General features: G+C 39.2%; 1 protein-coding gene across 7 annotated transcripts in view; it reads right to left on the reverse strand.

Annotated features, from left to right (window-relative positions):
* Positions 1-559: 559 nt before the first annotated feature.
* The window catches only part of MEF2A (myocyte enhancer factor 2A), an 83,015-nt gene continuing 68,449 nt past the window's right edge, over positions 560-15,125 (reverse strand). For 5 of the 7 annotated variants that reach the window (XM_026855746.1, XM_026855747.1, XM_026855745.1 and 2 more), the window contains 4 exons: positions 14,240-14,263; positions 10,502-10,628; positions 5,162-5,288; positions 560-4,631 (listed from right to left, as the gene is read on the reverse strand). In XM_026855746.1, coding sequence (XP_026711547.1) covers positions 4,274-4,631; positions 5,162-5,288; positions 10,502-10,628; positions 14,240-14,263 — 636 coding nt within the window. In that variant the 3' untranslated portion in view covers positions 560-4,273. The remainder of the gene's footprint in view (positions 4,632-5,161; positions 5,289-10,501; positions 10,629-14,239; positions 14,264-15,125) is intronic. The other 2 variants (XM_026855749.1, XM_026855750.1) reach the window with 1 other exon arrangement.

The following is a 15,125-nucleotide window of genomic DNA, read 5'->3' on the forward strand; positions in this document are numbered from 1 at the left end:
GAAACAAAACGCTCAGGAAAGCCTGAGGGGACTCTACTTTTGTAAACAAGGACTCTGAACAATCATACTGGAACACCCCTTGTATTTTTCTTCTGTGAAGGAAATGTATCCCTTTGTTGGGGGGGGGAAATTATTACGTTTTTAAATAAAGAAAAATGAAATAAAGGCACAAGGGGCACCACCCACCCCACACAGCTTGTGTTTTGGTTTTTTTGTGTAGTGTGGTGGTGGGGTTTTTTGCGGCCTGAGCCGCTGCTGGCGCGGAGCCGAGCCGGCCCTTGGCCCCGCAGCGGTGCCATTTCCCCACCCGGCGGGATTGACCCAGGTTCGTCCCCAAATTTCGGTTCAGTATTCTGTAATCGGTGCTTCGAGAGCATCGGTCCTTCGTTTGAGATAACAAGTGTACGTATGCCAGAGAACCCCTCCGGATGAAAAGAATCATCGCTGCAATTTAAAACCAAGAATTCAAAAACTGAATCTGAAGAGTATTTCGGACGCCGGGGGGGCAAAGCCCTGCTGCCCAGGAACACGTGCTCTGCAAATACGAGAGAGGCCGGAGTACACAGTAAAAGCCAGTATCTTTACTTTAGTGAATGCAGGATACAAATATTTTACAACAACCTCTAGCATTTTCTTAACCATTTGATAAAAAGTTCACTAGAATATTTATTGTATATTGAAGAAAAAACAACACATTCAGGGAAAAAAATTGAGATTAACTTATTTTTTTCTTAAAAGATTCGTCTCAAGGATGGCAACAAAGTCCAGCTTGTGCCGCCAAACGGCTTATCATCATTAAACCGTGAACAGCTTCTTTGTGAACTGTTGACTACAAACATTTACCAAATACATAAATCTCTTTTAAAAAAGCCATTTTAAATATAGCAAAGCAGTGTTCTCTTGCACAGCAAAGTGAAGAAAGTTTCTACTAAGATTTAAACGTTTACATTTGTTAAGTCTTTCTTTCACATTCTAATTTAACTTCTTCCCATGATCAATTGTTAGGAGTTATTTTGTTCCTTATTTACTATGTATTTCTTGTGCGCACAGTAATTCGCAAGTTTCTGATGCATTAGTGTCCTTTAAGTGAAAGGCTAAAGCATTTTTCTCTGACGAATCCCTGATAACATGTATTTTTAAACCCTATAGTGAGAGCTCGAAGATGGAGAGGTGATTTGTCACAATCGAGATACAAATCTTGAATCATTCAGACTCGAATGGGTTCGGACCAGGCTTGGATCCACTTGCAACTTCATTCAGTCGAGTTAATTAAAAAAAGTATTTTTTTTTTACCTGTTGAAAGATCTGTGCTATGTCATCTTTTTTTTTTTTTATAAAACATTTTTACAATTCCTAAAAAAGTATGTTCCAAAGTTAGTTACTTGTTATTAAAAACCAGGATTCCCGTTTTTGCAAGGAGCCCGAAGTTCTCCCCTGCCAGGGGAGGTCTGGGGAAGGACTTGTTCTGCTGAGCCTGGGCCAGGGCAGGGGCAACATGGGAACAGGCCCCAAAGCAGTTCTGAAGAACAGATTTATTTTTTTTTTTAATTCATTGGTGCAATTTCAATACAAACTCTAACCCTTACGTAACTTTTTTCTTTAAGAAAACAGTAATAGTACTGTTTAAAAACCTGCATAGAAATAAAGACTATTGAGATACAGTCAGCAAAGCCATCTTATAAGGCACACAAGAAAATAGACAGTAAATGTGAATGCAGAACTCCCACTCAGATGTACAGCAAAGTTCATATATGTGCATAAATAATGAAAAAAATCACATAACTTTTCAGAGCATTAAAAGGTTCCCTGAAGTGGTAAGTGAATTCAGTTACTTTGGAAAGAGACTTGCCCTTAGAACGAGTCTTGTTTTCCATGAACCGGTAATTACCTACAATAAATGGAGAGCAATCTCCACAGGTAAGTGGCTGAAACGAATTGAAACCTGTATGTTTTTTAAAAGTTGCCATGACAACGAGAGAGGGGTTTTGGAAGCTGGATGCACTGACTTTGTTCTTCAATCACACACTAAAGCTGAGGAGATGCCGTCCCCACTGGATTTCCGTTTCTCATGCTGCTTAGTTACAGGATCGAGCAAGTGATTTTTATTTTATATTACAGAAAAAAAAAAATTAATTGAACACCCAAGCAAAAATGTAACAGATACCAGAGGTGACTTTAAAGGCCTTTGGATAACAAAAGGGCGCTGTGGTTACATCCCCAGCACTAGAGGTACCATCAGACCTGGTGGCGGGTGCTGCTGGGTCTGGTTTCTGGCTCTGGCCCCCTGGGGGTGCAGGGACAGAGCTCGCAGCCGGGCGGGGAACAGACCCATCTTCTTCAGGGTGAAACCAGCTGCACCCAGCCGGGCTGCTCTAAGCCGGGATACCCTGCTTTGGGCTCCCGAGACTTTCTGCTGCTCAAATCTGGCTTTACCCGCACAGCGGAACAGGTCTGAGGCGGGCGAGAATCTCCCCGGGGCAAGGGGCTGCCGGGCGAGCACTGTTACAGCACCGAGACCACGCTGCCGCCTCCAAGGACAGAACAAAACCCTCTCCCGCCGGGGCTGGAGACACCACGGCCCTCTGGCTTTCAGGGAACAGCAAAGAGGAACAGCAAATTCACTCATTTATCCCAAACCACTTACCAACTTAAAAAACCTTTTGTGCTCATCTGATATGTGTTATTTCCCTATCATGAGAAATTAGGTCAAGTTTTTCCACTTTTTTTTTCCTCCTTAGAAGAGGCAGCTTTAAAATGATGCCTTAAAATGTGTTGTAACAGATTTTTTATATTTATGCAGGATGAACTTAACACCGGATTTTTTTTTTTGCCACTTTGCTATTTATATACATATATATAAAATGTATAATGAAGCTTAACCATACAGCACAGAGATTACAATTTAACGGCACACATTCACCACCAGTGAGGGGGACAACCCCTTTATACACCCTCTGAAAAATCTGGATAATAATATTAATAATAATTAAAATCCAAAGAAAGTACAGTATATTTAACAAAATAGTAAATATTAAACAGTGAATACTCTACTTAATAAGGACCTCGCCTTTTTTCAAGTTGGCGTCAATCCACAAAAATATACTTTTTAATCTGGTGAACGTACAATACATAGGTACTTACACCAAAGGTGATAATATATTTAGGATGCTATATACACAAAGAGTTTGGCTCAAATTTAAATTTACATATAAGTGTTCATGGCTTATTTTTCCCCCAAGGTTCCGCCTGCAAGTTTTTCCTTTTCATCTTTGAAAGCAAAAACTAGAAAGTCAAAATAAGATAAAACTATACTCTACAAAAAAGCTACAACATACAGCTTTGGCTTATATAAATAATTCATAGCAGAATGTGTTCAAAAGTACTGTATATAACTTTATATATAGTCTTCAATTCATTAGGGTATTGTTTTCTTTAATATAAAATATACATGAGCTAAAATCCGTTTCTATATTTTTCAAAGGTATGAACGTAAAAACAAATTTGTCAAACATATTCCAATTATAACTTAATATATTAATTTTATTTTGTTAATGTTCTATTTTCTAGGCTAATATTTTCTGAATATTTCATGCGAGTTCTCTATGTCTCTTTCACTCATTAAAAAAATCACTTCTTTGACCCAATACACTATTTTTTTTTTTTGCACGTGCAAAACAGGGTTTTTGTTTTTGTTTTTTTTTATTTTTATTTCTTATAGCATCAGCCCTTCTCCATGCACCCTCTGCAATAGAGACCCATGCCAGGTTGGGTAATATAAAGGTCATTTTATGTACAGTATTGCTTTCTTCTTCCTGCTTTTCTACTGCTCTGCTGCTACAAAGCATTATTTCTTAACTACAAGTAACCATACAGCTTGAATAAAACACACAGGGACATTACTACAGGCGAGCCCTCTTGGTTTCTGCAATCTAGTGTGGTAGGATTATAATGCGGGTACAATGTTTCTTTGCAAAACAGGTTATATTATTAAAACAACAAGTCCAGGTAAGTGCCAGACTAGATCAATACCTATAGGATTGTTCTGTTACGTTTTACCATGGGACATCTGCAGCTATACAAGAAGTTTGTCGTAAGTGCCTGATGATTTTGTGTATGCTACACACACTAGCACATATATATGCATGTGAAGATATATATATGCATGTATGTATATACATATAAATATACTTATTCCACGTCCTTATTTATAAATTTAGATATGTCAGGACAGTTCATTTTGAGAACACAAAACTGGAGAGGCAACACCGCAAGTTTATGTCACCCATGTGTCCATCCTCATTCGTTTTACCGATGGACTCTCCCTATCTTCTGAATTCGGGGGCCTTCCCAGCACGACAGGCGAGTGGAAATCGCTCCTCGGGTCCTCGCGGTCGCTGCCGTCGTAGGAGCTGCTGGAGCTGCTGAGGCTGTCGACAGGAGAGCGGCCCAGCTCCTGCCGCGACGGCGGCGCCTGCGCCTGCGGCGGCTGCGCCTGCGCCTGCTGCGGCTGTTGCGGGAACCCAGAGGGAGTCACACGGTCCCGGGGAGGTGAGATTGGTTCAGATTTTATGTTGATGTTTTGGTTGGTATTAATGGATAAATTTGAACCCTGAGATAGCTGGCTGCCAGTACTGGGAAAAAGAAAACCAAAAGGCAGAAATAAGACGACATGAAAAAGGAAAACAAAGTAACAATATGTGTGTGTGTGTGTGTGTGTGTGTGTGTGTGTGTGTGTGTAATGGTGTGGTCTTGTGGTTCAACACCCTCACAACAAGTATGTCAATAAATGCAACTTACTGAAGAAGTAAGGTTGAAATAGCATTAATTAAAGGTCTGAATGCATTTATAGAAGTGAAAACCAAACAGAAATACCTCCTATTTCCAATATTTGAGTTCACCACCCAGGTGACTCCTCTGTAAGAAGCTGGGCCTGCAGGGACACAGCTCCTCACCAGGAGGCTGAACTGACCGAGGGGACAAACAGCAGCAAACACAAACGCTTCTGCAGCCAAGGAGCCAACTTGAAAGACAACACACCACCCCCAGCAGACATGACATGAAAACAGCCTCGTGCTAAATATTCCCTGGTGTGGATTATTCAGCTTGGAGCAGCAGAAGCTCCCGAGGGGGTGCGGTACCGGGACGTTATCGGGGTACTTACACGAGAGAGCTGAGGGCTGCTGGGCCGAGATGGTGCTGCTGCCAGGCAGATACCTGCCCCAAGGACAGCATTCCTGGGGAGTTGAATCCCTGCAAGGCAGACAGGTCTGCACTAGTCAAGGAGTAATCTGAGAGGGAAAAACAAACAAGAAAGTAGTTCATAGATTTATTTTTTATATATACACATGAGAATATATGCGATATGTGCACACACACACAAATATAAAGGCTTTCTGCCCAAAACCAATAAAGGCGAGTGACCCAAAGGAGTCCAAACGCGCAAACTGACGGCTGGGAGCCTCCTAACTTCACAAGGAGTTTAACAGGACATAAGCCTCCAAATTACAAGTGTTTTTTTTGCATTCCGCTTTCAATTCCAACATCTTGCTGTCTCATAGCTTCTTCTAAACCCACAGGTACATCTTCATGCCTTTTTGTGCATATATATGTGCACCTTACAGTAAGACAAGTATTTGCATTTTTTAAGATTTCTGTCTACATGAAAACTTCAAAATGAAACTAAAAGGGAAGAATTCATACAAGTCATTAGAAAGGAATGGTGTTTCTTGCACTGGAGACATCCCGATTGCAGTTCCATTCCCAGACAGGAGGCAGCAGCTGATCAGATGAGACACTGATCTCATTTGCCTGCTGGTCCTACAGCACAGGTCAGAGCCCTCCAACCTTTACCCAGATCCTGCCAGGGGAGCAGCGCTGGACACCAGCGGCAGGGCCTGGTGCCCAAGGGGGACAGGACCAAAGTCACTGCAGCCTCAGGGACCCTCCGCCCACTCCGCTTGTGCGGCCGACCCCGATGCATCACATTCTCCCTCTCCCCGCAACAAATTCACTCGTTACTTTATGCCTAATTAACCTGTCATCTCTGTATTAAATAAACAAAAGAAACTTCTTTACTTAGCATAAAAAAAAATATAATTGTTCAGAAATACAACTTAAATGGATAATGGAAAATGCAATCTATTCCTAATCAGCAGTCAGTGACTGGCTGTTAGTTCTGGCCAGGCTGTAAGGCTCAGACAGTTCTCACTTCATTCACAGAGGTGAAGTTATTTTCACTTTATCATTATCACTCATGCTCTTCTTTCAGGTTTTAAAACAAAGCCACAAACACTTCTCTGCTTGTAATTATTTTGTAATATAACTTCCTTAAAATAATTTCTAGTCTCTTGAGAATGCAGCAAAATGCTAGCAGTCAGACTTATTTTACACTGCCAGCAGATGGACCAAAAATTCTCCTCAAGTAGGGTTTGCGTTTAGGTTTGGTGTTGGTTTTGGGTTGTTTTGTTGGGGGGGGGCAGGGGGAGATGTTGGGTTTGTTTCTTTTAATATGACAACACCATTATGATTTATCCCTCCTGAGATAAGCTTTCCTGTACAATTTCCCTATTCCCACCCACCAACTGGTTTGCTGTGGACAACTTCTGGGTCTCCCTCGTGACAGCCTATGCAGGGAGGTGAGCCCAGCCCCACGGGGGTGTTGTGCTTTCCAGAGATGCACATGCAGCACTGCAAGAATCTTCATGAAGACAATGGGAATCTCAGCTGCACCCCAGCATGTGATAAGCTGCCTTTTTGTTTCATTTCTTCTCAGTTAACATTTTTCTTGAAACTCAAAAAAACCCTTCACAAGAATTTCTGCACAGATTCAGAGAAATTTTTCCCAAGCTGATAGATCCAAAGCCCTTTTGCAAGACAAAACTTAAAAAAAAAAAAAGATTGATAGATATACACACACAGCCCTCCAATGACTACGACATGCCCTCAACCTTCAAAGCAGCCAGACCTATGACAACCTGCAAGCATAGGAAATGTAAACACTTGAGATGGATGTGCTATTCCATGCCAATGGGATTTCTGTCAGAGCAGACCTGAAGAAAATGTTTATAGGAGCTCAGTTTCCATGTTATTTTTTTCTTTGCAAAAATAGTTTTTATGATAATGGAGAATTAACTTCTGGTACCTTTGACAGAACGTGTCTGATGACAGGGGTTTGAGAGATACTTTTCCAAAGAATACATACACCACCACACAAGTAGCTGCATTATCACACCCCTAAATAATCATGTATCTGCTCACAGCAGAAGCAGGACACTGATTTCACCAATGAGTGACTTGCTGCAAGAGGGAAAAGCCATACAGATAAGACAGTGCCTTCTACATGCTGGAAACCATTACTGCTGGGACCCTAACAACAAGATACCTTAGAAGTTTGTGCCTTTGCTAAATAACTGACCTAAAGCAGTGATATAATTTATGGCCACATACACTCTGCTCAAGTCTAAGTTACTATTTAACTGATCTCTGTGTTTTCGAGTATTTTTTAAAAATGCCTAGACTGTTTTAGAACGAGTAACTCGGTTTGTTCTGGCCCTTCCTCCACTAATCTGCAGAAATAACACTTCTCCAGCAAAACGAATCATATAAAATAATTGTGCAAAACTGATAGCCGACATTTTAATTAAGGATCCGAGAGCTGAATCTATCCCTTCCAGACTTGAAAAAAGCCCTATCGATCCAGAAAAAACATTTAGGTATCTATATTTTATTTTAGTCCTTGAACTGCAAAACTGAAATTCCTGTGTAAGTGTGGACTACCCTGAGAATACCCAGATGACAATTTGTCTTCAACATCAGATTTCTTTTTGCAAATCCCCTGAAAGGCTTAATCTAATAGAAACAATTTTAAAGTGTCTGAAAAACACTAAAGTCTAAAAGCTTTTCACAAATTACTGCATTATCAAAGGAAATGGGCTGTTTTTTAAAATTATATCCCAGTGAAAACAGCACTTGTCCATTATGTAAGACACCAGTTTCAACTGTCTTTGCTGCTTCCTAAGATTCAGACTACAACCCATCGCATCTTTTCGATGTTTTAGCCATTATCTTACAGGTTATTCTGGATGAGGAACACACACAACACTGCTCCCTGAAACAACATCAGACAGTGTGAGAGAATGAAGGGATTTGTTAGGCAACAGATAAAACTCAGTGTGGGTCACCTGAGCAGGGACCAGACTGTTTACTTTAAACAGCCAATAAATGCAATAATATAAACAATTTTTCTGGAAAATATCAATCCAAGATCTGTACATCCAGCAAACTCATACTTAAATTTATAATCCAAAACAAGTTACCAAGCATAATTTTCTGATCCTTATACTACTGTTGTAACCCCATCCTCTCCTTCATTCATTTCTTTAGACTTTAATCCCCTTGGGGTGGCAATTATTTGCATAAATGTTCAACAATTTAGTTGGGTGCTACCTCAGTATAAATATTTACTGTTGCTGGTGACTAAACAGTCCCTCTCAAAATGCAAAGCTCCTGCATGCCCATAACTGCCCGGGGGCATCACCTCTGAGGCAACCCAGTGCAGAAAGTGGCTGAAGGGTAGGAAATGTCAGTGAACAAGCACATTAATGCAAAAAGATACAAGAAGATGCAAGTTGTTTGGCTGTAAGTCTAAAGTAAAAACAGTAGCGAAGACTTCCAAGGCTAAAAAAAGTGGAGAAAATGTATGAAATCCCATCTTTTTGGGGGCAGGGAAATGATTATGAATGGATGGCTGCTCTACCCATTCCATCTTCCAACACCACAGCCTCCTGACAGCGCTCCTCCTTGCAGAAAAGGAAGATTACAAAACCTCTCTATCAGTCAGGTTTTGGCCATTTTCTACAAACCTTGAAGGATTTTTGGATTTGTCCTGACCTTTACACAAGAGTAAGAACATTAGGTCACTGACAATAGATCAGCAGAGCATTTTTTACCCTTTCTTAAATACATTATCATGAGGCACCGCCAGCATTGCTGATGGGCTCAGCTTTGGGCAGCTCCTGATCTATTCTTAGAGAAGCCACCCCACCCCTGCAGCACCTGTGTGTCCCTGGCCCCCTTCACCCCACCACTACCAAAACCTTGCCACGTAAACCCAACACAGTGGCTCCTTAAGGGAAGGTGATTTATTCCTTCCTAGTACACACTCCGCTGCTTCCCAGGTTCCCAAGTGCCTCATGCCTGCCAGCTACTCGTGTGTAGCCGTCACAGATGACACAGGTCGATGGAAAAGATGTTACTGAGGAATCTCCTCTACTGGAGGTGTGGATCTTCCCAGATTCATAGAAAGAGAATCATATTCTCAGGCCCTTTTGTTTAGACAGAGTTGATCAGCTCTAAATGGAAGCTCTCTATTGTAGCTCTGTTCCTAAGAGCTATCACTGCAGAAGAGAGAAGCAAGATTTTTAGATTTTTAGATTTCAAAAGCCTACCAAATAAGACAAACATTGTTAACACAGGCATCCCCAGTTCAGAAATTCCTGTTTTAACAAATCACAGCACTTACATTTGAATGTCTTAACTAGACTTCATCTAAACAGAACAACTAACTGGGGAATTATTTCCATTGTTTGCTTTTTTAGTTTTGACCAAAATTTATTTTAACTTACAAACTTTATTGACACTTATCTGCGCTTTATTGACACTTATCTGCAATGTAGTTTCTCTGCAGGTGCATTTGAAAATTAAACAATGCATCACGGATCAATGGTAATCAACCTGACCCCATCAAGGCTGCAGCCTTTCAGGGAAGTGATTACAAAGATTCCTTCACTGATTACATACAAGGTCTGTAACAAATAAAGAACCTTGAGATTGAAGACAGAATTATCTCTACTGGTATGGAGGCACCACATCATGAACTACTTTCTAAACAGGCAAACCAATTATCACTTGTATTATTGAATTCCTTACATCACACCCATCTTGGATAAAAAGCAGTTTTAAGGTCCTTTGGGTAACAAGAGACTTGCAGTGGTGAAACGCTGACAGCACCTTCCCACGAGTCCCCACCTCACTCTTGATAGAACTACTGAAGAGAAGGCCCTGTCTGAGCTTTGTACATCTGGGCTTTTTCGTAAATTGAAAGCCCCAGTAGAATCCAATTCCCTCCTGCTGTTGGAACCAAGCAGAGCAGAATGAACGGGACAGTATGCTCTGCAGTACCAACTATCACTCAAATGTGAGGCATTTCGGCTCTCCGATGGATAGCTGCAATACTACTGCTGTAAGCAATGCACTTTATTGTCTCGCTCTCTGCATTCAGCTCTGTGCAACCTGACTGACTGAAAGTTTCTTCCTGATATAAGTCTCAACATTTACACATTTTACAAGCTAAAGGCTCATTTTTGATGAATAAAAGCCTTCATTTGAACCGAATAGGAAAATTAAGTGAAATGTCACAGAAATGCAGATTTTTCTGGGCTTATGAATCACGAAAGCCTTGTACATCTGACAAATCAAGCCACTTATTAAAAACAATGCTTACCAGTGTTGTAGGCAGTAGGCATGGCCGAATACACCAATCCCTGCGGAGGCAAGCTTGGAGTTGTCACAGACACCACAGGGGTAGCAAGAGGCTGTGTAGACTGAGAACTACTTATCCTTTGGGTATTCTATAAATGATTAAAAATAACAATGTCTTGTGATATCAGTTAGAACAATGGAAAATCAAGCACTAATATAAAAATAGCACTCAATTAAGATGTGTTTCTTTGATTTATTTTTTAGTTACAAATACATCCTTTTTGTCATGACGGATTTTCTAAACAAGCCAAAATATTTCAAGACAACCAAAATTATCTTGGCAAACTGAAATGAAAAATTAATTAAGACTCACTGATCCGCTTCTCATGCATGCAGATTTCAATAGTGTTAGAGTTGAAGGACATAAAGAGAAATGCAATTTCTTAGGAGCATATACAACAATTCTCAGAAGTTCTTAAGTGATTTAAGAGGTTTTAGTCTTATTTTTTTAAAGGGGTTTTAGTGCAGATGGTGAGGTGCAGTTCCACCAGAAGAGTCTCCCACTTCCCAGTTGTATATCCAATTTTCAAAACTTTAGCTGCCAGTTTTGACACTGTGCTGACTACACCTGTCCTGAAAGGAACACAGAGATGTTCTAAATTTGTGTTGATAAGACTTCAGTGATAAAATAATCTTGCTGTTCCCATGGTTCCTGAGAAACTGAGAGAGTACTTGTTATAATGCAGATACGTTTCAAAGCAAATGACATTTGAGTTCAGAGAGCAACTGTGCTTTTTGACAGGAAAAATAGCTAAACTAGATTGTCTCAGATTATCTAACTGTAGGCACGATGTGGCTTTTTAATAACAGCCTTCCCCATCCACCACAACGAACATCTGAAGCAAACATATCAAATTAAGCTCTTTAACCAATTTTACTGTTTAGAAAACCTTGCATTAAACACTGTGGTGAATACCACCAGACAGTAAAGCTGCTCTGTCACAGAACATACTACTCCTCATGAAGGCAACTTTAAATCTTCCTTCAAAATACATAGTTCAACACCATTTAGCCATGCCAGATACTGTCAAGAACAGGAAATGCTACATTTTTTTATTTTTAAACAACAGATACTTAGTTTTACCTATGGAAGTCTTAGAAACACTAGAAGGCTCTACACCCTATATTTCTACATTCTTACAGAACCACTCCCAGTTAAGGGAGCTGGATTTCAAACTGCTGAAAATATGTTTCTGAAGCAAGTCTCTATCTCTGAAAAAAAATACATACTCCAAAAGTAACAGTTTTTCATCTTTGGTAGAGTTCTACTTCCTAGCTTTAAAAGACTGAAGCAACTACTAATTTTTTCTTAGTTTGGACAGGTATACAAGTATTTCAGTATCTGCAGCACTTTCATTTTTTTTCTCCACTCTGACCTTGAGAGAGGAGTATTAAAAATTCATGATTCCTTTTATAATATTGGAATGAGCAGGGACAGGGCTGTATTCAATTTTAAGCTTAAACTTGTGAAGATGAATTGAGGGTTATCAATCCTTGGTTTGTATCTTTCCAGTTTAAGGAAGTATGCCACAGCTACCACATTCAAGTTAGGTACCACCTTCCACCAGGTACCAGCTTCCGATCCCTCTTCTGCCCAGCTGCTGTTGAAAGCCCACCTTTGAGCCTCCTAAGAATTTGGAGGCATGTTGGCATTTCTTCAGCAGATGTACCCACTCTGCTGCAGAGCTCCCAGATTTCAAAGCTTTAAGTCACAGAGAAAGTCACATGGATTTTCTGTGTAATTTATCCCTTTAAATCACTTACGTACTTCTGAAAATCTCTGCTAGACCAAGTTTATCTGGCATAAAGATATGTTATTAGAGCAGATTTTTGTGTTTGTCAGGAATTGACCTTTTTCCAAAGCTTTTTTGGATGGCAGCCTATAAAGTTGGGATTACTGTATAATGGAAAAGTTAAGAGGAGTATACTGGGAAACAATCCAGACCAAAGGATTTCCCCATGGGATTTTTTTTTTTTTTTTTTTTTTTTTTTTTTTTTTTTTTATAATTCCTGAACACTCAGCCATAAAGATACCAAGACACCACGAAATATTTAGATGTGGCTACTATTTGTTGTACTTGGAGATTCAGCCAAAGATTCATGACAAGTTTGAGGAATTTTAAAATTATTTTTTAAACTGGTGCAAATAATACCAGTAACAGGAAGAATTCAACATCTTTATTTCATGCTATGCTACTGTTTGTATCTGGTGTTCATATTCAGTGCTGAGTTCCAAGCATACAGAATGAATGTTCAGAGAGATGACTCAGAACTGCTTCCTAGCATTGGAACTGGCATCAGAAATTAGCATAATGAGACGTACCATTGCAGGTGTACCTCGTATTTCTTTAGCAGCTCTGGGGAAGACTGCTACATTTTCTTTGTGTGAGCTTTCTTCCCCCACCAGCTGAGCCCAGTTTTTAAAACCACTAGAGGGCCCACGCTCCATACAGTATCCGTACCCCAAACTGCACTATTTCACACTGCAAAGAGCACAGCGATTTTTAATAGGTAGGAATACCTTAATTCAAGGGCTTTTGCATTAATTCCAATTGCACCGATATTTTGATTAAGCGTTTTTAAGTTGAATTAGAGCTTTATTTCTCGCACTGGAAACCAGACACTTCTCTATAAAGGTGAGAACAGGCATGACAGCTGTTTAGCTGCTCAACTAGCAAGTCATACCAATATAAACCTTAAAAACTTCAATACTGATTTTTCAAAAAAATAATTTCCCCTTACTTTTGTAAATCTATTGCTCATGTTTAATATAAAAATCAACCAATAGCATGCATTCATCAAGAAACTTATCTAAATCACTACATTTTCCATGCTTTCATGCAATTAGAGCCTCATATTAGCAACAGGTCCATGTTCAAAAATAAATCAAAGTATGCAATAGCCAGACTGTGCATCTTTACAATTGCACACAGATGCAGCATCTTCTGCATGGTTTGTGCTACAGCAGCTAAACAATTTGCAAATTGCTCTAAAAATAAGTTACAAATTATTTTAGCCTTACATTATTCTCCAGACAGAATGCCAAATGTTAAAACCTTTTGGAAAAAAATAGAAAAAATACAAATCCCAAGAGTTCCCTTTCAAAAGCAGAATATCTTTTCACTGGAAAAAGGTAGAATTATTCATCTGCAATTCTCTATTCCTTTGGTAAACAGGGAACACCCCTGTGGTTTGATAATCTCACGCAGGATGAAATAATTCTAAAGTCCAAAAAGGTGACCTCACCAGCAATGATGTAATCTCCTTGAAAATAAAAGAAGTAATACAGGGCTTGTGTTACAATCTGAAGAACTTCATGAGTGAAGCCACTTTCTAAAAATATTCCAGCAATTTACGGGATGATAAGTGGTTATTTATATTTTGCATAAAAGACAGTAAATATCCTATACACATGGACAGTTACTTTGTAAGGCTCTTTTCCAATGTTCCCTCCAAGAAAAACAGAAATATTTTCAAGAAAAAAAAAATAGACTTTACAAATGGAAAGTGCTAGACTTTGGATGCATTTTAAACTTGAATTGGTTGGGTTTTGAGTTTGATATGATAAATGTATATTTGTCTGCTACCAAGGGAACACTGGAATTATTTAAAATATGTAATGAAACTACAGTTAAAAAGCTGTAGTAAAAGACATTTTCAGCATCTTGCTCTCTCTCATCAAACAGTAGCCCAAACTCACCAACTCCAATTCATCCTCCTCCGACTGTACTCAGCAAACAAGAGGGATAACACAGTTACTAAAAATATCATTGCTTTCAAAAATTAAAGAAAAAGTCGCGTTTGCGCTTCAGGATTTATATTCATTTTAATTAATAATGTGAATTTGCCACCTGATACTGTAAATACTAAATACTATACTACTAGAAAGTATAATACTTTATGCAATTCAGATCAATTAAAAATACCATACTGAAAGAACACATGCTTTGGCAAAATTAGTACAGAAAGAGCTTAGTAAAAACAAGGACACTGCTACATATTGACAACGTTTAGATACAGAGCACAACAGTTTCTGTCTGGACTGATCCAGTAAACATTCAGCTCAGTAACAAAATATTTTTTACATACAATCATCATATCATCCCAGCATCTCTACTCTGAAGTCTCTTTCCAATTTCCTCAAAAAGACAGACAAAACCTAAATTGAATATTATGTTGTTCTTAACCACACAACAGTAAATAGGTACTGTTCACTGCTAACACTAGAACAACTGCACTAACAAGATCCTCCTCTTGTATTTCTTTCTAATTAATTCAAAAGCATGATTTTCACTTTAATAATCAGCCAGTTATTTCCTGTGTCTTCTACACTTCAGTACCCCTAGAAAAACCCAAAACTTCAAGAATCATTACTCTGAGGATGATTATAGCTTTTGTTACTTGGACTAATTTTTTATTATTCATCATGAATACCAGCAACAAATACAAGTGCTTGTGGCACCTTTAAAGAATTATACACAGAGTACTTGCATTGTTTATATCCTGCTCCTCTTGGTTATGGTTCATTCTTTCATATACAGAAAACAGAAAATGTATGTATAGATGTTTAAAATTTCTACATAACA

Source organism: Athene cunicularia (assembly GCF_003259725.1).
Source record: "Athene cunicularia isolate RWA chromosome 10 unlocalized genomic scaffold, athCun1 chr10_part1, whole genome shotgun sequence".
Lineage (NCBI taxonomy): Eukaryota > Metazoa > Chordata > Aves > Strigiformes > Strigidae > Athene > Athene cunicularia.